This window comes from Anas platyrhynchos, chromosome 4, assembly GCF_047663525.1.
Source record: "Anas platyrhynchos isolate ZD024472 breed Pekin duck chromosome 4, IASCAAS_PekinDuck_T2T, whole genome shotgun sequence".
In the NCBI taxonomy this organism is placed as follows: domain Eukaryota; kingdom Metazoa; phylum Chordata; class Aves; order Anseriformes; family Anatidae; genus Anas; species Anas platyrhynchos.
Window position 1 is genome coordinate 38,058,998 of NC_092590.1, and position 24,073 is coordinate 38,083,070.

Sequence of the window (24,073 nt, forward strand, 5' to 3'; positions counted from 1 at the left end):
ATGATATTCAGATGCGTGAATCTGAAGTGGAGAACGTGTTTAGGGAAAATCTATTATTTTATGTGCTCTCTTATTGATTTGACTGAACATTTCAGAGCTGTGGACATGCTAGGAGTTTGTTCTATACTAAATGTTTTCAAAATTGGCCTTTAATTCTTAAAGAGAAAGAAGTCAGGAAAAACGTCCCTGGAGGAACTTGTGTTTCACAAGGAGAAGACAGTCTGTGTTGTAAGTTTCAGGCTTCGGAGCTAGAAGGTACCCTTTTCAATAGAGAATAATTGGTCACGTTTTTCCTTTAGATGAAACGTAAGTTGCATTTCAGTAAATTTTACTGTCAGGTAAAGTAGGAAAGTAGGTCTGACCCTGCCTAGGTGGAACTGCAGCCTTGTATTGTGGCAAGGTTTGCTGTCCTCATCTGCCCAGGATGACCAAGAAAAAATGAGCAAAGATGAGTCTGTTTCATCTGTACATTGTTTAACTGAGTTTTGAATTTGAACTCTATGCGAAATCCATTTTTGCTGTCTGACAGCTGTCCTGTACATGTTGTCATTCTGATGTCTCTTTTAAATGTGCATTGTACACCCCGTGGCTCAGTGCCTCGGCTGTGCCGACCCGTGGATGGTAGCGCTCATGGGGGATGCGTGTAGCAAGAAGGAGAGCAGAAAGCAGGAGAGGGGGAAAGGGCTGAATGCTGAAAAAGCATGCAACATTTCGCTGTGTTGTTTTTCGTGTAGCTGTTGATGGGGAGCTGTTTACAGTTTGGCAGCCGGTCATGTTTTCAGTGTCTGATCTATTGGCATGAGAAAAAGGATACAAATGTACATTATTCATGCAAAAGGCCTATGCAGTTATTTTATGGTGACTTACTAAAGGTCTTGAAACCTGACTTGTATGCACTGTTACCTAGCAACATGTTATAAAGTCACTGGGGGAGTGAGATGTATCTGTAATTTCGTATGTGTGCATATTTGGATGAAAATGTACTGCCAGTCACCAAGTTTACTACACAAGGAGAGCAATGTTCAAAGGAAACAGAATTTCTTTTCTCCTGGGATTTGTATTGTGTTATTTACATTTAGCTTGTGCTTTCCTGCACACAACGTGCATAAATTCAGAGAACAAGTAAAAGAAATTCTCTTTAAACAAGTTGGCTAAGTAATAGCTGCATTTTTTGACTGCTTGCTGTGCTGAACCAAGTTCCTTTGAGTGATTTCTTTATTATGACACTCTCTTCTTAGGCCCATCAGAACTTCAATTATTGGCCTTACCTTTTCTATGATATAAATCTTTTGACATCTCAAACCGTATATGCCAATTGTAACAGCCAACACAGATTTGTCGAGACCAAATTATGTCAAAACAATCTAATTTTCTTCTCTGACAGGCCTTGTGGCTAAGAGAGAAGCAGTAGACAGATATCTAAGCTTTTAGAATTTGGCATTTATTCTTATTGAATATTGATGCCTTAAATGAGCATTTATTTTTGCTTGCCAATGTTTATTGCTCCTCCTCCTCTTTGTTAGCTTCAGTTTCTGCGTCTCCAGTTTCACGGGAAGCCTTGGGGTCTGTTGGTTTTCATTTCTGGGCAGTTTCAGCCTCTTCTTTCTCCAAGTGGCTGACCCGGAGGCATGCTTGCCTGCCTTCGCACCCAAGAGATGCATGCTCCAGGACCAGCTCAGAGCAGAAGCTTAACTACTGCAGCTGGGGTGGAAGATGGTACCAAATTGGTGGTTATTAGCTATCACCACTTCTGGAACTGAATCTTCATAAACATGTGTATAATCTTATTTCAGTATTATTTCTGATTGCGCAATGTGGTGCTTCTCTACTCTAGATGAAGTCGGTATCAACAGCATATTGAGAGTAGCTTGCAGGCCAAAGACAAGAGTTGCTTTGAAAAGGGAGCAGGAAGAAATGTGCAGCCATTCAGCAGACAGTTGCACAAATAGAAAATCAGGACCAGCAGCTAGGTGGCAGTTCTGTAGGAAGGGAACTGGAGTTGGTAACATCATACCGTTGCTAGAATGGCAGTCATTGTACTGGGATGTATCAGGAGAGAAACAACCCCAAAGAAGGGGGAAGTGATACTGCTCTTCTTAGACGTGGTAAAGTCCAAGTTCTTGGCATTATAGTTCATAGAGAGCATGGACAGCTGGGAGGGCTTCAAAGAAGAGCAGCAGAATTGACTAGAGGTTGAGAAAACATTTCCAGTGAGGTTGTGAAACCTGTAAGAAGACTACAAGAGTCGGGGGTGAATAATCTGATGTTAATTCATGATGATTAGGACAAACACTAACATGCTTATCTATTGCTATAGGTTTTAAGCTAGCATGAAGAAAATCTTTCCAAAACTTGAGGTTTTTAAACTTCTAATTGGCTGGAGAGATTGGGACATCTCCACCACTGGAGATTTTTTAAAAAACAGATAGCTGCCTGCCAGATATGGTTGATCACCTATCAGGCAGTAGGATGGACTAGATACATGTGTCTCAGTCAGTGAACCATGCAACAGCAGAAGCAGTTACAGGAAACTCCATCTGAACAGCAAGCAGCAAGCTGTAGAGTAGCAGAGGTGGGGGGAAATTACAGGTGTTTGAAGTTGGACCTGATTTTGAAATGTTCATAAATGAACCGAGATGATAGGGCTCAAAAAGGCTTCTGAATTTTAGTTCAGAAAGACTTTAGATTCAAAGAGGTAGGGCAATGCTGGTTTAGGTGACCTTCAAAGATCCCTTCAGTCCTAATTTTTGTATGATTCAGTGACACATTGGTTGCCACAAATATTTTTGGATGCATGCAAATCATGAACTAGAAAATAGGAACAAACATTGAAATCTTTTCCAGATTCCATTCCCTAGGTCCTACCTTAAGGTGGAAGATGCTTTTAAATTCACAGTGATATAAAAGGATTCTCTGAAATTTTATTTAACTTTGGAAGGATTATTGTTTATAAAGAAAATTAGTTGAAGACTCTTAACATATAACCTTACACTAGTAGAATATTTAAGCATGGGTCTATTTTTACCTTCAACCCTTCCCCCTCTTATTTTCAGTGGGATTGCCTGCATGCTTTAAGTTGCCCAAATACTTTGCTGGATCGGTGCTTTGCCAGGATGTTTTGTTCCCCCACTCCACTAATTCATTGTCACTGCATTCGTATAATAATTTGCAGAGCATTTGCTTTTTCCTGTTTTTAAAATTTCATTGGTAGACATTATACAACACATCTCTTTAAATTCTGATGCCCTTCCACCCACTTCTAAGGCTTCTTTTCTTCTGTAATAAACCATGGCTTTCACAGTGCTCCAAATTACCATGGCCACTGTGCTCTAGTGAAGTTATTACTGTGCCTATGTTGTGCGCAGCAGTTACTTTTCATAACATTCGAAAATAAATGAAACCCATCAAAATGAATGGGATTCCTGCGCTATTGATCTCCAAGGAATTCTGTGTGGAAATAGTAATTGTAAAGCATACTTCATGCCTGGCCTCCTTCCCCGACTTCTCTGTGTTCACCAAGTGCATTACTCTAGGAAGCATCTCTCTCCATCTTCTGATGTTGTGTGTGCCTTGCTTCTGCAGTTCTTTTTATGTTCCCCAGGTTACTTGCATGGAAAAACTTTAATATAGAAAGAGGAAAGGAGGGATAACAGGCATGCTGAGTGTTTGGGGCTGGCCATGTTAAACAAAGAAAAACAGGGGTTCCTCCCAGTTGAAGTCACGTCTGATGTCACTGCCGTGCGAGGAGTCAGATCTTGATTTTGGAAAGTAGTGCCAGCGTGGGATTTTGGTGGCTGTCCAAAGGACTTGGGCTTTGCATTCATGTTTCCTGAGCTGATTCCATTAATGGAGTAACAAAATTGTAAATCATCAGACAGCTACGCACAAAATACTAGTAGATAAGCTAAGGAACTGCTTAGCTTACCCATTCTGTTTGCCTTTTCAAAAGTACTGCATTCCCTAAAGGTAGCACAAGTAACTTGAAATGTTGCAGCATTTGCCATTGACAGTACTGAACTGGCTGGCTTGAAGACTCTTCGAGCAGCTATTTTTAATAAAATAAAAGCATGTCCAATTAAGTTGTCATAATTGATGCATTTGTATAGTAGGTTCCAAAGAAAAGACCATGCTGTCTATATTTAGGATTCCTAGTTTATGCCAGAATGTAAATTTTCAATTGGAATATGTAAGCGGACAGGGCTGGCAATTATTCAGCCATATCCTTCATTTAAAAATGCTGCGAATTCCATAATGCTGCTGTCGGTGCAAATACCCCTGATGTCATCGAGATCTCTTTGAAGTGCGTCTCCAGATCCACATTTTCATAAAATCTATATGAACCTTTAATTTCAAATAAAACTGAAAAAGTGCAATAGCACAGCTAACAAAAAGTCGTGCAAATCTTTGCCACTGCTATGCCACCACCCTTCTCATCCCTTTTCAGCAATTGCTAGTCCTACGTTCAAGAATTTCCTGGTAGTCTTAAAACCATATGCATCATATTTTATACCTTGTAGAAATAGAGTTTAGCAAGATAAAGCAGTATAGACTCTGCTCTAATTCAGTTGTTTAAAATGCAATATAACAAATTGCTTTTTTGTTTACTCAGCCCAATGCAACTTAAACGAAGATGTAAATATGATTCTGAACCAGCTCTGTGCTTACAACTTTGTTTTAATATCCACAGAAACTCATATTTAGGAACAGCTAGACTGATGTCTCTTGCTTCCCTGATTACACCATTACTCTGGGCAGAAGCCCTAGCTCATGAGCCACTCTGTCAGATCTATCCAAAACAGGAATTGAGGACATTGTTAGTTCAATCATCTCCAATTGTTTTTGTTTTGTTTGTTTAATTTTCATAAACAGCTATAAAGGTCATTCTGGTGGCACTTCTCTCTTTCTCCGTTCCTATGCAGAGAGAAGAAATTTCCATACTCCAAGGATGTTCTCCAAGTTCTTTCCTATAAGCAACAAATTTTGCTTTGCTCCTCCTACGCTGTTCCCCTTCTTTGCTTTTGCTCCCCAGAAGTTCACTTAGTCTGCTGTTGTTTTGGTTTTTACCTGGAAAGAAGACCATTGTCTTAGCAGATGTTACAGTTTTGTTTAGCAGGTGGGATGTTGGCTGTATACCAGACATCTTGGGGTATGGGGGCACGTCCAGTCCTCCAGGTGCTGCAGCAATTTGCCAAATCCCTCCATTGCTGTTGGACTAAAATGGTGTACAATTCTGAGAGGGGAGCAATAGGACTGGTCACTCTCCAGTGTTGTGGCTCATTTTGCTTGACTATGGGTCCTTAAATGCAAAGCAGCTTTAGAGAAGATCAAGATAATTAGCGACCTTTTCTAGACCGCTGCATATACAGTTTCAACATACTTAAGCTAGATAATTTGGAAGACCTCATATTTTAAGTGGTCTCTGGAAGCCCTGAGGTGGCAAGTCTTGGCACTATCGTATTTCTCATGATCATCTATTCTGCCATTCCACTGCTTTGATAAAAAGCAATGTTTTAATGCCAAGAGTCCTTGAGCCATATGTAGCTTCCCATCCTCCTCTTTGCAGCCCTATATGCTGGTTTATTTGGCTGAGGGCAGAATAAAGGGTTTTGAAAATGAGATGTAATTGAGTTAGCACTCCCAGGAAGGGTAAGTAAAATGACATGCTCTTGGACAGGTCAGTACTCCAGGGCAGGAAGCACTAATAAGAAAAGAGAGACCAGCAAGATTGTCCTGCTAGAAGAATCGTATTTCTCCTTTTGGGCCACTTACGTTGTGGGCAGCCTCTGAGTGTAATGAGTTGAAGACGATTTATCAGCCCAATTGGATCTTAGTCTGGAGATTCTCCAACAGATTCCAGTTGTATAAATGTTCCTTGCAAAACCCACCGGTCGCTTCTTCTGCAGCATTTGTACCCCTTACTCAGTTCTTGAGCGCCCCCAAATGTAAGCCATAGTCTCCATGCAGAATGCCAATACCTAGCTGTGCATTTCAATTATTAGAGCGAAAATAGTAGAAGACTCAAGTCAGAACCTTTATTGACCACAGATGCCTTCAGGAGGATGCTGTCCAGCTTCAGGGAAATGTCTATTGAAGCTGTTGAAGATCCTTGGCTTCTTTGAACCACCTTGACTCTGAGCTCCCCCTGGAACAGAAGGCTCAGTGCGTCACTCAGATGCACTAGCTCCAGTGGGACCTGGCTAAAATACTGTTCTTTCTTCCTGAGGTAGAAGTCATGCTATGGTTCTCTCCCGTGGTGGGTCTGAAGAGATCCAAAAAGGTCTCAAGGAGATCAGTTCCATTTGCATTTGGGAATTTGTCCTCCCTTTCCCCTTTTCCCTCAGGCACGAGTGCCCATCTCTCATCTTTCTATCAGTAGTCGAGGATCGCTGTGATGGTGCAGCACTGTACGGTGGCATTAGAGATTTATAGCACTACTTCTTTTGACCCAGACTGTAGATTGTTTTTGTCATGGCCTTCTCTTTTGTGGGGGCATTTTTGTTGTGGATTCCCTCCCCCCCCATGTTCTTTGCTCAAACGAGGTGGCCAACTCCTTGCTGTTTGTAACTTGTAACTGAACTTGGCTGAAGCAATCAGCCCATTTTTCCTTTCTCAATTAAGAACATTTTGAGCATTCAGAAATCCTCGGTGAGTGGACTGATGCTGTTAGCAGCTCTTATCAAAGCGTTTCAGATTAGTGGCAGATGCCCAAGGCTTTTCTTGTGGCATTTGGCAGTTTGAGAAAAGTGTTAAAAACTTTGATCTTCTACTTTTGCCAAATGGATCAAATGATCCCAGTTTCCAGGAAGATAAAAATTGGCATTTGGGAATCTTCTTTGATTTATTTTTTCAGGATGTGGAATGGAATGGAATGAATGTAGAAGTATCAGCTCTGCTTCAGAGACTGCTGCCTGTTGGTTGGGTTTTCAGTGTTGTTCCTCCCTCCCCTCACTGTGTATTTCTAAATTAAATTGCTGTCTTTTTTTGGATTCAGTCCGCAGGCAACACATCCTTCAGTCTGTTCTCATTGCAATTCAGGATGAATGTAAGTTAACTACAAATTAAGTATATGTACGTGTATCTATTTTCATATGTAGATAGATGATGTTATTCCTTCTGGGGAGTAATAATTTTGTAGTTCAAAAATACTTTAATAGACTCCAACATCATCTCTTTAATCCTTGTCTAGTTCCATATTTTTTTTTTAATAAAAAAAAATCTTTCAGTCTTAGGGTTTTTTGTTTGTTTTCAATTGGTCTATGTCAACTTTTTATTTCTCTTATTTGCATTTATTTTTCTTAGATCTGTTTATTCTCCCTAATATAAGTAGTGGATGCATCATAATGGCTATTATCCATTTGTTAGAAATCATGACTTTTTTTTTTGTCTATAGTTCTAAATGTATGAATCTGATAGACTGGACAGCTTCCCCCCTTTTTTATTAGTCCTTCTCTTTAGGTTTCATTTATACTGGAATCTGCTTTAACATGTTTCAAGAAAGAGCAAAAGCCCCACTAATTGAAGCAATAGTGTTGAAACAGACCTAGTAGATGTCTGATTTTGTTTTTGTTTTCTTGGGAAAGAAAAGTGAGGTAAATATACCTGGTTTTTGGGATTTGTCTGATTAAGGTGTTTGATTTTTGGAAAGTGTGGTCAGTGAAAGGAATGTGCTGACAGTTAACAAAACAGGTATCTACCTCTTTCCTAGTTTATTAATTCTATCTTTGGACTGTTTGGTCCAAAACAAAGTGACTAGAGTGGGCAGAACCAGCTACATAGATAAGAACATTAGTCCTGGATTTCTTTTTTCCTCCGACATGATATTGCCAAATGCCCATCATCAAGACTTCTCTGGGTTGTTGGACCTTAGCTACATTTTGTTTCTCATAGGTGAGGTCTGAGAGACATACAGGGACAAAACAAGTGTACAGATCATGAAGAGCTCATTTGGGCTATGCCTAATGTTACACTGGTAGATTTGTTATCAGGGTAGCTTTTGCGTTGGTGTTCTGGGTGGTGGCTCAAAGTGTGAGAGAGCAGGGGATCCCAAAAGGCTGCTGTCACTGCAAGCTAGGGTCTGATTCTGAGTAGAAGTTCCTAGCTTAAGGCTATGATATTGTATACATTTAGTTACAGTTGTTTTACTTGTGTGTAGATGTTTTTGCTTTGATCTTAACGTGGTGTTTGGTGGACTATGGTGAAAGGTTGCAAATACACTGAGCTGTGTATGTCAGTTCAGCATCACCGCTGTATTTTACGTGGTAACGTGGCCTGCTGATCTGGTCCGTAATGCTTCCCCTACCTGCTTCATTTCATGGGCAGAAACATAGCAGGCTGCACAGGTTAACAACTGTTCTCAGTGGGTCTTCTTTACCTCTTTGCTCAGACTCATATTTCCTTTATGTTCTGGAACAATTTGAATTGATGCCTTCTTGAAATGAACGCATTCAAAAGAATTTTCTCCAGGTTCTCAGAAAGTTCAGGAAGAAATCTCTGTTAGCAGTTGCACTCTGCTCCTGGTGGAGGCATTTTTCATATCTGCAGCAGCTAGAGTGCCTTATTTTAAAGGGGGAAAGACTTTCATTTTATTTTTTGGTGAAAACCAAAAGATCAACCTCAGGTCAAGCCCCAGAATAGACTGAGCTAGAAAGAAGATGTAGAAGGCAGATGGATTTTTTTGTGGGTACCTTGGTGAAGTTAAGATTGATTTGGGAATCTAATATGTATTTTGGTGAATTAAAACATACTTTAATGTTCCATATCTCTGCTTTTGCTATTTTTTAAACAAGGAAAAAGTGATTCCTAATGCCGGTAAAAGCGCTTATAGTTCACAAAAGCACTTAGTTCATAAGTGCTTGTAGTCCATACTAAGAACTACATGTATAAACTGATTTCATTTCTGAAATAGTTAATATTAATAGTCCCAGTGTGTATGTATGGGCTGAATATGTATGAATATGAGGAAGTAGACCAACAGCTTAAGCCAGTGAACTTTCCCAGAATTTGGGTTGATTTGACCTGTCAGTATCCTGCACCTTCAATTGAATGTTACGGTCCCTCTGGTATGCCATTTCCTCAGCTTTTACTGTTCTTGCCATGGGTGTGTAAAACAAACAGCTCCAAACAGTTAATGCATATTGACTTCTAATGCCCTACTGTGCAGTAAAAAGTGTTGTAGGATGCTTCCCTCTTACAAGGGCTGAGCTTGTCTGTAAGAGTCATGAGGGTAAAGGGGTGAATGTCATATGGAAGGAGGAAAATACCTGGGAGAGGAAAGACAGGTAATGGTGAGAGAGCTTAGAGAACAAAATGGGGATAACGATCTTTCATATTTGTGAAGACAAAGATTTAAAGATGTGAGAAAGATGTAAACTCATCAAGCTTTGGGGCACTGAAGGAGTCACCTACCATGTGTTACTCTGCGTTTAAAGTGGAATTTTGAACAAAAACTCTAACATCTGACAGGAAATACCTCTTCATGGTCAAAAGTAAAGAATTAAAGCTGATCAAAAATAATTCAATTTCTTTAGCCTCCTATTAGTCATGCAGTCTGTTGATGAGATGAGATTATATTGCATGGTTTTGGAAGTATTGTTTAAGAAGTGTTCTTGGTTTTATCCCTTCAACTAAATGTAGCACAAAGGATCCATTGCTGTCTAGTAGTATCTGAAAGACCAGTCAAGAACAGCAGAGTGCAAGGTGTAGGTTTTAAACATCCTCAAAATTTGTGTCCTTCTCTGAAGCTGTGTAGCAGCTTACACGGGGCATTTGAAAGGATATTTATTATTATTATTTATTATATTATTTATATAATAATTGATATATATTTTTATATAAATTTATATTTTTATATATATTATATATAATAATTTATATAATAATTTATATATATTATTATTTATTTATTATTATACTTTTTTTTTTTTTGAATGGATGTAGAACCTGAAATAGTGCTCTAAAAACACCAAGCAATGCAGAGTTATCTAATAAAAATCCCTCAGTTCTCTTTTTTAACTAATACCAACTTATAAGAACCTAGGAATTTGCAGTTCTTTATTTACACCCCTCTTAGTTTTCATATATTTCTACTCTTTATCTCTTGCCTCTTTTTCATGCTCTTAAGAATTCACTATGTAGTACCCATGGACTTTGCCAAATCTGCCTTTATGTGACATGGTATTATAAACTTCCATCAAACGTATGGAAGACATGCAAACCAGTGACCTTGTGGAATGCTTTGTAGTTGGATAGGGACAAAAGAAGAAGGAGAAGCAGGATGTTTTCCTGAGCTCTGGTTAGATGCAGTTTTTGTGATTCAAAACTGTCCCTTGGTACAGGAGAAGCAGAGGCCTGTTTACCTCTTGAAGCATCTTTGAATGCTGTTTGACATTCTTGCTTCCAATACCTGCTTTAGCATTTTTCAGGTTGTGGTTTCTTACTGTTACTAGCTGCTCTATGATTCTATATTACACACCTCATTAAGTCTGCCTTTTTCCTTCTCTTGACAGCTGCAAATCAAAAAGAGCCCTTGACTCCAAAGTTTAAAGTGAAAGATGAGCCTAAGGATGAAGAAGCTGCAAGTTCAACCTTGTCTCAATCCAGCTATGTGTTCAGCCAGGAATCTGAAGCTTCAGCTCCCAATGTCCCTGAGGAGAAGCTCAAACCACAAGAACCACAGACAAATGTGATGAGGCAGGACATGTCAGTCAAGGCAGCATCTGAGCTCCTCATGAAGCTCTCAGGTAGATATTTAATTTAATAATATTCAACTTAATATTTTTTCAAGTATGCTAACAAGGTTACCTTGCAGAAGGAGAGTAACGAAACTTTAGTAGGAAGTGAAGGAACAAATGAAAATGTCTCTATACACAAATTGATATACATAAGACATCTCGGTTTGTTCTGTCAGCGTAGTGTCTAATTATCTGTATTCTGCACAAATTTCACTGGTCTTCAAATTAATGACTACGGAACAAGTCAAGGGAAATGAAACCTTAAAGCTTTTAGATACTGTTATTTTTAAAATGTACCAAAACATTTTTATATCAATGTATTCATATCTGTGTCATTTCATTAACATCATAAAAATATGTCTGTACTGAACTGTACCTGATATAACTTTAAAAATGCTTTTAAAGCTTTTTTTTTTTTTCCTGACAATCTATTGTATTCAAAATTGTAATATCTGCTGTTTTTTTAAGAAAAAAAAGGTAAACTGATCTGCCTTACTGCCGTTGAACACTTGAATTTGCCTACATTGCCTTTCAGACAGTTGGACAGTATGCATGTGTATACACATAAGTACTGTTAGGTCTGGAGGGAGCCAAATAAAATGTATGTTCTGCTAATTATGCTTTGTCTAGCTGTCAGAGTTGATGTTTAACTTTAGGGAAAGTAAAAAGTTTGAGTTCTCCCTGCTGGAAACAGGATTTAAGTGAATGATGAAAAGGATTTGAACTTCTAATACACTTAAATTTTTAGTAGTGAGAAACAAAAGTTGGTCTGGGAGCCTAGGATTCATACTTCCCCACTTAAACTGGATCAGCTAGCATTTAAGTCTTCTCCAAAACTGGACAAGACTTCTTTGGGGGAGTGGAGGGGTCAAACAAGAGGTACCATTGGAAACACAAGTTCACCAATTTCTGAGATCCCTGCCAAATCTATCTGAAACTAATTGGCTTCATTGGATACTGTCAGAATTGAATTTGAGCTCAAATTTATACCTGAAAAACTTCAGCTCACTAGGATCTTCCCTCATGAATTCTAACATGTGATTAGTTCACTCCTGTTCATACCTGCACCTTTTAATTTATGGAGGAATTTTGAATCATTGATTTTCAGACCTCGGTGTTGATGGTGCAAAATGTGGATCCCAAGTATTAAAAGCTGATCACAGAAGACGTTTCCCAATTTTTCGGGCTCTCAAGTAACAAACATCTTGTTAAAGATAAAGTGCACTGTTGCTGTTGGTATTTGGTTCAAGTATGGTGTTCTTGTAACAGAACTTTATGGCCTAATGAATGTTAACCAGTGACTTTATTTCTTGGTTCATATAAATGTATATAAACATTTCCATAAAGAGCCCCATAACTTAATGATTTTTCAAGTGCTTCAGAGACACTAGGGTTCTTTATTGTGAATGTTGAATTCAGTACTAGCAGGCTGTGTTTAAATAATTCTGCTATAGACTTCATTATATTAGAGCATTAGTGACTTAAATGTCTCTTCAGGTGGGTGAAATCTGGCATGTAGGAAATCTTGACCAAGTCTTCTGTCACTTATGCTGGGAAACCCCAGTGTTTAAAGGTTCCAGTAAGAAGTACACCAGTATAATATGTATTTATGATTTCTTAGTGATTGCACAGTTTTTGCTGACAGTGGTTAATCAATGTGAATGATGAATGGTGAAGATTCACTTAAGATTTAGCCAGTATTGCTGCAATTGACATTCCTGAATCAGCCAGTGGGTGGGGTTATACCAAGTTTATTTCTTGTGCTGTTTTCAACTTGCACTTTTCTGAATTACCGTCTAAGACAGAAAGTGCAAAGAGGAAAAATGCTAACAAACAGCTTAATGTAAGACAAATGTAAGAGAGAAATCTAAGATCACTAATCTCTTCAGTGTTTGTTTTTTGTTTGTTTTTTAACTTGTTTGCTTTAACTGGTAAAATATTCTGAGATTTCTGTTGACTTCCCAAATTATTTTAAGCAGTTGTGCACTTTGTTTTTAGTGACGTAGAACTTAAACAACTATAACACTTTGTCAGAACAAAGTGAAAACAAGAACAAACTTTCTCCTTTTTCGTGATACTTTCAGTAAGAGAAAAAAAAATGAAAGGAGTGAATATGTCTGGATGTTCTAATGTCTGTGGGAAATCTTCAGTCAAGTGCACTTATCAGACTTGATATATTGCATAATTGGGTTTAAGTCAGGTCCTTCTGGACTCTGTATGGTCTTGGTAAAGACTGAATGGATTACATCCTCGACATCCTTGCCTTGTTATTTTCACTTTCTTCTACATGCTACTAATTAATAAGAAAACTGGGATTGCATACAAACTAGGCAAGGGATTTCCGACACAAATAGTATTTTGCTTTCTGTATTCCTGCCATACGTGCTTCTGTTATCCCCTAGCAATAATATTGCCGACTGTTGCAGCCTCATGGAAGCCCCTTGGGATGTAAACGTGTACCTTACAGTCTCCTTTCATGTGAAGGATGCATTGGCTTATGTTTTTCACTGGAAAATCACATTTTCCAAACAGATCTGCTGTTGTGCTAGCTCTTAATTGAGCTTGTGCAGTTTAGTGGAAAGCCTTGCTGGCTCTGGACCCTAGTTTGGGCTGGTAGATACTGTAAGAGAGACTCATTTGTAAATCACCTGTGCCTTGAGAATGTAATGCAGAGACTTGCCAGCCACTCGGAAATCACTCTAAAACTAGGAAAAACTTAGAAGAATAAACATATTTTATTGAAATAGTATATTAATAGAACATTTACTACTTGTCATTGTAATGTAGATGTACAGAAGCGGGCAAAGAATCACACATACAGCCGTCTGTATTTTAGTTCTACTGCACAAGGTTCTTTCTTTTCTCTGAAAGCTAAAAAGCTGTCAGGACACTTGCATGCTTGTAGCAGCAGACAGCCAGTGCTTAAGGTCAGGCCCTTACCCTGGCTATTACTTCAGGGGAATTAGACCTTATCTGGAGATATTATGCCCTTTCATATGAGTTTTCTCCACTGCGTTCCACTTGAATTCAGATCTCCTACCTCACAATTCATAAGCTTGATAACTAATCAAGACCTCACATTTTGAACATTTCTTCTAAAGGATTATTCAAACTAGGAAGGCTAATGTCATTTCTAGGGCATGTCTAGGTGGAACTCATTTCCATCCAGATGGGCAAAACAAAACAAACAACTGATCTGATGTCTAAAAACAAATGGAACACCCATTTGAAAGAAATGGTGTTTGTGGGTTAGCAGTTCCAGCTTAACTACAGACCCTTCAACCTGTGTTTTACAGAAGGTAAAATGACTGCCATGCCTTATACAAACGTACAAAGGTGAGCTGTGAGAACAGCCCATTAGTAAGTTTTCACTGAGATGCGACACTGATAACCAAACGGAGTTGAGGAACTAGCAGAGTGGGGCAAATCATTCCCATCTCAGCCTGGGAAGGGTGCCATCCATGCAAGATTTTAAATTCCTATTAAACATTGCACAGAATCACTTAAAATAAATTGAAATAATGTATTTAAAATACACCTGAACCAGTTTTCTGGTTTACCCATTCTCTTTTATGGAACAGCAAATTTAATTCTCCAAATGTTTAACTAAGTGGTGCACCCAGTGATCTTTGGTCAGTTTTATACTCTCAATCTTGTAAGATGAAAGGTAGGTTTCAGAGGAGGCTGAAATTTGAAATAAATTTTGCGTTCATGTACTGATGTTGTTGTTTAAAAGATTATTTTCTGTTGCAGTAGTCATGCCACTCATATGTTTTGGGCACGTATTGTGTTTCAGAAGCATGTATTCCTTTCCCTTCTTGTCCAAAAAGGAATGCATTGTTGGAGATGTATAAAATCTATTCCAGGTATGAGCGTTTTATAAATATTTTACCCTGGTGCCTTGAACTATAACATTAATAAGCTCCTGTTTTTCCAAGAAATGTTGTCTGAATCACATTTGCCTTTATTTCATCTGTATATTATTTGTGAGTTATAGTCATTCTGCATTTCTGCAGTAACCTAGGTCTTTTTGTTCTTCTTGCAGTGGATCAATTCCCTATGTATTGCAGATATCCTTGTTATCAGTAGCATATCCATGACCTTTGTACTATTCAGTTCCTTTGTTTTATGAGTACTTCAGTCCTCAGGTCACACAGTGTTTCTTGTAATACACCAATTTCCCAGTACAAACAATGCATCGTAATTTTGGGCTATCAGCAGATGAAATTAGTGCATACTTATTTCTTGTGCCAAGATTGTGAAATAAAATGTCGCATACAATTGATTTCAAAGCCATCTTTGGTCAACTCTGTTTATTATTACCTATTTATATGACAATTCAGAGCTCTTTCAGCACAATTGCTTGTTGTGGATTGATTTTATTTTTTTTTTAAGTCCTTATCTACTTGGAATTTTTTACAGTAATTTCTTCATAATTAGTTTTGTTTGACACTATATTTTAGGTTTAACTGAAACCACGTAGGTTAGAGCTTGTATGAAGAAAAGTGAGGGGAAAAAGAAGAGAGAGGGCGGGGAGAAGGATTGTACAATTCTAGATGTAAGATGAAGGCCAGAAGATGAAGGCCAGAACACGCCAGTGCTCTTCCCATTCTAAAAATGACCCAGCATGTATCAGGGCACAGTATAGTGAAGGACTTTCTGCGAAGGCTTTACATTAGCTTGCACAAAAGCTACTCCAGTCAGAAGAGCACAGACTTCCAGAGAAACTAAATGAGAATACAATTCTTAAAAATTTGTTAAGTAGCAGTGCTACCCATGCTTGTGTTGGCTGGATAGTTGGTGGCAGAGTTACCTTGTTTAAGGCTTTGGTAACTTTCTGCATGACTCCCATCAGCAACATGAAATAGAAATACCAAAAAGGAGTCTGTAGCTGGTAAGCAATTACCCTTAACAGTAAAAAAAATCTTCCAGGTTTAGTGGGTTGTGTTGGTGGTCTTCTGGTTTATTGTTAATATGGCAAAGAAAACTTACTACATTCTTGGGGTGAATTGGGTGGCAGAGAAAGTAGCCTTCCTATATATTTATTTTTCCTAACTTTGGGGACTGTTCTGGGAAGCGCTTGTCTGGATCTCGGCTGCAGTCTTTGAGGACAGCTGTTGTCAGGACTTTGTAAGATATGTTCATACCTAGATTGCAGGGGAGCTGTCGAGCACTTTTATCCCTGCTTAGAGAGCCTTGATAATGGAGGCAGGAGTGAAAATACAGGGAAGTTTTTTGTTCCCTGGTCTCTAAATGGCTCGTTAGAAGGCTCTGGGCAGCAGCAGGTGCTTCTGCAGAAGCCGGAAAAAGTAAGTGGAGAAGTGTCTGACCCAAAATAAGACTTTCTTTGAGGGGAGCTGGAGAGATGCCGTGGCAAGTCACATCAACAGATTTTAGTCCGCTAGCCCAGTTTTTTGTGTGTGTGTTTCCAACAGAAATGTGAAAATCATTGTTAAGAGTGAAGCTGTAGTTTAATTATAGTATAAAAAAGATACAACTTTTAGCAACAGCAACAAAAAAAGCCTACAGAAAAGCAAGTACCTCATAACAGAGCCTAGCTTCAGGTTCAGTAGATGTTATGCTGGAGGTTTAAGCTAGTGCTACAGTGCTATTGTCTTCCTTTATTTCATGTCAGGGAAATCTTGACGTTTAATGAAAAACATGTTAATTTAAAAGATTACATCATTTAGAATAATAAGAAGTCATATCTGTATTTCAGATGTGGTTCTTTTGGTGTTCTGGTTGTTGGGTGGTGATTTTTTTTGGTTGGTTGGTTTTTTATTAATTTATTTATTTTAGGAAATTGTCCCTGAAGAGTTCAAACACAGCCCCTGATCCTTTGCTTTACTGCTGTTCCTTGATGGTGTTCAGGCAGATAGGAGTTGCCACAACCCTAAGTGATTGTGTCAATTTTTTCAAACTGTTGGAAGATTGTAAATGCACAGTACTTGCAGAAGGACCTTGCAGTCCCCCAAGGATTTGGAGAGTCAGCTTGTTAGGGCAAGAGAACTAGAGCCAGGCTCTTTGCAAAGGCACAGCTTGCTGCAGAAATGCTAGAGTAGGATTTCTTGAACTGGGAGACTTTCATAGACTGGGCTATGTTGTGAAATAACTATTCACTGCACGTGTAGACTTTTCATCAAATTATTTTTGATTTATGTTTTGTGAACATTTAAGGGGTTGGCTGTGTTCTGCAAGTAGGATCTTTCTAGTAAGCACTATACTCCTACTGCTCAAACAGAAGGAACAGCAGATGCATATTGCAACTTCAAATTCTATTGCTTTAATTTTCTCTCTTCTTTTTTTTTGTTGTTTGCATTTCTGTGAAACTGAGCCTTTAGTTGAAAAATTCTATAGCATGGGATTTGAGTTCTACTTTAACAGATATCAGCCAATTTTTGGTTCTTTTTTTAATGCAGGATCATGTTGCATTGATTCAAGGCTCATTGACATTGTCTTCTATAAAACAGCAGCTTGAAAAAATACTAGCAAAATAAAGCATCAAGCACAGTGCCCTAGGGAACGTCAGATGTTACTTGTTGTGTCTCTGTAGCAGAACCTTCAGGGCTCGCCAACTGTTCCCTGCCTCTAAGGTTTTATTTAAGCTGTTTTAGGGCATGTTTATTTCTAGCAAATCAGAACAATTAGCATAACAAAATGCCCGATTCTCCGTCCTGAAAGCTTTTGAAGTCGGTACAAGTTGACCCACTAGTTACCCTTGTCTGCTTGATTGCGAAAACTAGTACACAAGTCCAATTTATAAGACATATGGGGAAGACTTTCTTTTCTAAGTTGATTCATAAAGTTGATTTGTAAAGCTGATGGGCATTTCAGCAGATATGAACATCTCAGAATTCTGGTGAGAGGCTGAGGTTTGAAATTAAATGACCAGGAGAAGTATGAATGGTTTAAAATGTTTCACTTGATTTCAGGAATGGAAAGTAGTTGGACTGCTATTGTTATCAGTGAAAGCAGTATTTGCTATATGGCTTGTGGTTTTTTATTAGTTCTGTGCACTTGCTTTTGACTTTTATCTCAAATAAGGTGAAAAACGTACTGTGCTGCATTAGAAGAGCATGCTTAGCATGTGCCCTGTATTTAGAGCTGGATGAGGTCTGCATGAGAACACTGTACTGTTTTGGGGCTCCGTGGCTCTAAAGGGCTGCTGAGAGTTTCTAGAGAGTCTAGAAGAGGGCTGCTAACCTAATTAAGGGTCTAGGGCTCATGACCTGCAAGGAAGCATTGAGAGAACTGAGCCTATTTAGTCTGGCAAAGAAGAGACTAAAGGCAGATCTAATCACAGCCTGCAACTACTTGAAGTTGACTTGGAAAAGCACTGGAGTCAAACCCTTCTGTGTAGTGGCAGATGATAAAACAAGGGGCAACAGCTACCAGCTGCGACTTGAATGGTTCAGCCTGGACATTAAGAAAAGTTTCTAGTGCAGCACTAGATGAAGTGTTTCCCAGGATGCTGTAGCTTTCCCTTGCTTGGAAGTTTTGAAAATGCTGCTAGATAAAGGTGCAGCAGAAGTGATCTGGTGCTGATGATTCGTGGAATAAGTAAGTTCAGAGAGGACCTCCATAGTTCATCTAATCCAGACCCTTGCTCAGGGCAGATCCAACAATACCAGGCTGCTCAGGGTCTTGTTAAGTTTTGAATGTGTCCAAGAATGATGAGCCCAAGCATCCCTTGAGAACGTGTGCCAGTATTTGACCAGTCTGGTGGTGAAAAATTTCTTCCATTTATGTGGAAGAAGTTTCCCACATTCCTACTTGTGTCTGTTGACTCTCATACTGTCACTGCACATTTCTGAGGGAAGTCTAACTTCAGCTTCTCTATTACTTCTCTTTATTCATTAGAGTCTCAGCCAGTAATAAAATGACTCTGTAGTGTTGTTCTCTTAAGGCTGAACAGACCCAGTTCTCTTCACTCTTACCCTCTTAAGTTTTGCAGCTGCCCCTGGACCATCTTGGTAGCCCTCCACTGAACATACTCAAGGATGTCAGTGTCCATTCTGTACTGGGGAGCCCCAAACTGGGCACAGCACCCCAAATGCAGTCTCACTCACTGCAACCCATCGAGCCCTGGGATCCAGCCATGCTTCCTCCTGTCTTAGTCTGCTTACCCACTCCACACGTTACCAGTTTGCTGATACAGGTATTTATTAATGGTGATGCTAAAGGCCTAGCCAAAGTTCAGGCAACAAAATCTGTTGTTCTCCCTCTGTCCTCACAGCCCATCATTTCATCACAGGAGGCAATCAGGTTATCAGGTGCGATTTGCCATTGGTAAATCGATGCTAGCTTTTCCCAGACGCAGTCCTGTCCTTCACAGGTTTGGAAGTGGCTTCCCAGAGGGTTTGCTCTATAATCTTTTAGGAGACTGTGGTTAGGCCGACCAGCCTCTAGACAGAAATAAAAATACCGTTGTCAGGAACAGTACTTGGAGGAAATGACTAATGACTATTTGTCCATATTTTTGAGTACAAAACAGTATTTGTATACAAATAAACCTAACTACTGCCTTTTGCGTAGGGGAAATGTGATCTTATTAGGTCAGATGCTGTGCCAGGGGCTCGCTGGTTGTAGGTATCCTGCAGTGAGATGCACTCAGCATTTTATCCCACAGCTCTGGAGAACGTACTGAAATGCACTGCAGCTCCTCCCTGGTTATCCTGTTCCCAGGGGCACAGGGAATGGTGTATGTTGAAGCCTCTTCATGGCATGTGGCTTGTCAGTTTGTACACCAAGCGACCAGGATGGCTGGAAATACCCTGACAACATCTGCCTGGCAGTGCAGGTTTGGCAGCAGGCGCAGTGTCCTCTCTTGTCCCTCCTGAGTTCTAGACCTGCTTCTGCAACTGGGAGGCAGACTGAATTTAAGCAAAATGCTTAGGATTTGGAAAGTATGCTTTTTCAGGTGTATTTGAGTCACGGTGTGTTATTATTAGTTTTCATCATGCATATTGGTTTATGTCAGTGCAGCAAATGCACGTTTGCAAATGAACAGCAATGCTCATAACTTGAGCAGGTGCGTATTTTAAAGTTTGCTATTTCTCTTCCTTGTTTTGTAAGATAAGTACTATGTTAACACATCTTCTGAAGTGCTCTGGAAATCTAGAATTGAGAAGTGTCAAACAAGTGCCTATAGTTGTTTGTTTGTTTGTTTGTTTTACCATTGTAGGGTGTGTATTTGGTTTTAGGATAACTGGAACTGCAATTCCAGTAAAAAGTGAAATCTTTCCTCGTATCTCTATTTGCAATGAGTGTGTTTAAGTCTACTAGTTTGTTGTGCTTCTTTTTATCCTCCTTTTTAAAAGGTAAAAATGTGCTGTATTTGTCGTGACATTGCTAACTTCTTGCTAATGTTTTCAGAACGTGTGCAAGGAACTCCAGTGTTTCTGTTCTCACTTACTTTACATGCCATTTTTTGCATTGTTTTCCACAAGCTGAGGACTTATGAATCAGAATCCTATCTATTTTAAGATGGTGCTGAAGCAATTAAATCTTATAGTTTGTGGTGGGTTGCTTTGGAAAGAGGATTTTTCTGTTTGTCCCTGTTTCCATTTTCTTGTCTGTTACAGGTGTTGGGTTGTGTTAGTCCCAGCTTTCTGACTGAAGTAGCTTGAATGAGCTTTCTAAAATTTGGCAATCTGTGTCTGAGGCTGCAGAGAGTCATTGTCTAAGGGTAAATTTCATAGCCGCTTTTGCTGCCGCACATACTTGAGGTGACATTGTCACGCCTTCAGGGCTCAGTGCCATACCCTGAGCTTTTAGGTAGCACACGTATTGTTCTCTGCTTTCTTGTTTGGTTGTTTGGTTTTGTTTTGTTTTAAACAAGTGCCACTACTTTGCAATTCCTTGCACTTGTGAATGCCAGAGAACTTGAAAGCTGTGGAAAAATATGCTTCCTCCTGGAACAGGACTATCCAATACTGCATTTTTGCGTATCTGATGTGGAAAATTGTCTCACTTGATGTGACTAGGATGAAATTTATTGAGGGTTTTCTAAACCAGATGCTTAAAGGTAGACTGCTCTCTAAAGAGCATCTCTGTGGCTTCATGATAGCACATCCATGTATGCAATAACTTTCTTTAATTTTGTTGAGCTACTTCTGTACGACAAAATTAACAGTAGGGGGAAAAAAAAAAAAAAAAGGTGTATTAGGTCATTTAGTTGATCTTCTGCCAGAGAAGCAGTGTTCACTGCTGTACTGTTGTTCTGACCTTCATCCAGGTTAGTTTTAAATGAATAGCAGACCACGTTTAAATGAATAGCAGACCAGATCAGAGTCCAGATATTTTAAAGCTATTTGAATTGTTATCCCCTGGTTTTTGTTAGGAATTAGATGTCTGTACTTTTATAAAAATCTGGGATGAAGGAAATTACTCTCATATACGAACTTTGTATTCTGATACATTGCCATTTATTTAACCTAGTCCATCTATTCAAGGAGAAATGCAAAAGTGGGAAAAAAGCCAAAGCTATCATGATTTTAATTATTTGAACCTAGAGACCTTTCAGTGTACTTTAAAAGCTTTCGCTACACTACGACCACGTGAGGTACCTATGTAAGGAAATCAGGGCTGTCTCCTTACTGCACAAACGAACAGAAGGGAAAATAATCTTCAAGAAGTTGCAGTCTGACTGTCTGTACGTGAGATGTGCGTGGCCATAACCTTTATTCTGGTCCTTTTTTCAGCAAAAGATCTAGCACACCTGGGTTCTCTTCCTGCAGCTTCTGGTGCGGTTGTTGCTCACAGGACGGGCTGTATTTCCCTTTGGTTAGCTTTGTAAAATTGTCATTATCACCCTCCCTGTCATCTCTGTGTGTTTGCTTTTGGGACTTGGACTATGACAGGACTCACATGTGGTAGGGACGTTCTGCAAGGTCGAAAGGGTGCAGCCGGGAAGACAAAGGTCAAAGGAAATTATCAAATATGTGAATTTAGTTAGGGCAATTTCATTGTTGGCTGATTGTGAAGGAGAGAAGGTCATTGGTATTGCTCAACTCTTGCCTTAGTTGGGGTTGTATCAGTCAGTCTGATTGAAAAGCATTTGCAGGACAGGGAATTAAACTGTGTGGGGCAGGAACAGAAATAGAAAGAATATTTTAAAAGCAGAAAGAGCAGCAAAGGTCAGCTTGACTCTGAACCTAAATTTGGCAGCTGGGTACAGAGCTCAGTCTGTCAGACATCTGAAGAACTCATTTGTTTGTGGAGTTACCTGAGCTTTTGATTGACAGTGTTACCTGATGCGTTCCTTTGCCATCCTGTGTTCAGTTTCAATGCACAGCATACTATTTTTGCACTTTTCAACACAGATACAATGTTCTGTGGCTTCATAATAAGAGGCTAATGGAAGCTGGGGAAAAAAGGAAAAAAGAAAAAAGTCTGTTTAACAGGGGGAAAAAGGCATTATATAATAATATTTCTAACTCATCTTCAGTTGAAAATTTCCAAAGTCTGAAATGTATCTGGTGGATCATAGATGGTAAAGATTTTTATCAATGTTTATATGTTTCTTTTAAAGGTCAAGAAATGTCATCAGAAAAGACTGAAAGCACTTCATGTAAATCATTCCTGGAGCATATCCAAGTAGCTTTTATCTCCTGGCTTCGATTTTTCTTATTTTAAGAGCTGTGAGCAGCAAAGCCACTTCTTCTCCACTTAAGGACAACAGGAATGTGGGGAGAGGGAGAAGCCAGGGGAATGAAAAGGGACTCAGTGGAACACATCAGTTCAATTTTACGTGGAAGGTGTATGCCTGCGTGCTGAAGGGTTTCTGATCATCTTGCCTGGAGGCTACAAGATGGCACCAGCCAGTTGACTAGCTTGAGGGCATTATCAGAGATGACCAAACCATATTTTGGTGCCTCCAAATGTCATCATAATGTTGGGTAGTTGGAAACATTCGTACTTGGAGTAAAACCTGTGAGGCTGACACATTCCTATGTGAGTTTGAAAAGAGGGAAAAGACAGAGAGGGCAGCAACAGACTGATTTCTGAAGTGAAGCTGGGGGAGGGGGAGTCTCCACTTTTTTCTCTGACCCAAATTTAGTAGAAAATATTGTTTGTCTTTATTCTTTTTCCTTACAAACTGATGTCATTTTATTTATTTTTAACATCAGATCCTTATGAGTAGTAAAATCAGACAGCTGAGAAGGAACCTTCCATGTGCAGAAACTCATAGTGTTGAGTGCCTTCATCAGTGACCTGGTGGTGTGGGGATGGCCGGATCGTCCGCATCCATTAACGTGCTGGCCTCTGGTCAGAGATTTGCTCACGTCCCCCCAGTCTGGACAAGGGCCAGGCTGCTCTCTCAAATCTTAATCCACTCAACATTTAAGCTCTGTGCTTCTCTGGCTCAGTGTGCTGCAGTGTGTCCCTACCCATGACCTCTTTCCCTGGGTGCTAGATTTGCCTTTTTCATCCTTTGGCTCGTGAAGTCTGAGCAATTCAAACTCGTGTTTTCCCTTGCCTCCAGCTGTGGAGGATACCTGGGCTACATTTTAGGGCATGTGCTAATCATAAATAAAAAGGAGATTTTCCATAAGCCTTTGAGTATCTTGGTTAGTAGCAGAAGTACATATATAGGTTTAGGCAAAAATAATAAATCCCTTGCACTTTTTTTGAACAGAATCATACAATTTTGTTGGAATGGTTCCTCACCTGGATGGCCTTTCTGCTGTACAACTGTGTTCATGCATTTATTTATTTCCTTGTCTTTATTTTCTCCCAGGCATATTGCCTGTTTCCCAAGTGTCTGGTCAGCGTCCAGACAGCGGAGGCAACACCTGGCTGGGGAGTTCTGCCATGATATCCGTGTCCTTTCAGGAATACTCTGAGAGAAGATCAGTAGAAAAAAACTCATTATTTGTCTCAAAAACTAAACTGAGAGTAAATTACACAGGTCTTCAATTTCTCTTTTCACAGCAGAAAGACTAAGTCAAGAAAGCTGTATTTGTGGCTGTAGTAGGCAGATTACCTTGGAGCCGTATCTTTGAGATTTTGGAGCTTTCTTCTGAAGAAAAAATAATCACTTACCTTGCAACCAAATCAGAGCATTCAGCAGCACCTGGGGAATATCAAGTGTAGAATGTGAACTACAGATGGGCTTCTAGACTATGGTTTTGGTCACTAGATTTAGCACACTGGAGAAGAACAAGGCAGAGAAGGAAGGATATGGGCATATGGAAGCTAGTGGTTAAGGTTATTGGGTGTTGTAATATATGAAAGAATATCAGTGATTGTTAGAAAAAGATGCTTTAGAAAAGCGCAGGCCCCAGAATACTCCTCTCATCAAGTAAGCAAAAGAGGAGCAGATCAGGTTTCTTCCTCCA

The 24,073-nt window shown here is 39.4% G+C and overlaps 1 protein-coding gene across 15 annotated transcripts in view; it reads left to right on the top strand.

Annotated features, from left to right (window-relative positions):
- The window catches only part of ZNF827 (zinc finger protein 827), a 163,867-nt gene that overhangs the window by 101,004 nt on the left and 38,790 nt on the right, over positions 1 to 24,073 (top strand). For all 15 annotated transcript variants that reach the window (XR_011809081.1, XR_011809080.1, XM_072037410.1 and 12 more), the window contains one exon: positions 10,506 to 10,739. Coding sequence is in view for 13 of the 15 variants with exons in the window: in XM_072037410.1 (XP_071893511.1) it covers positions 10,506 to 10,739 (234 nt within the window). In the remaining 2 variants the exon portion in view is untranslated. The remainder of the gene's footprint in view (positions 1 to 10,505; positions 10,740 to 24,073) is intronic.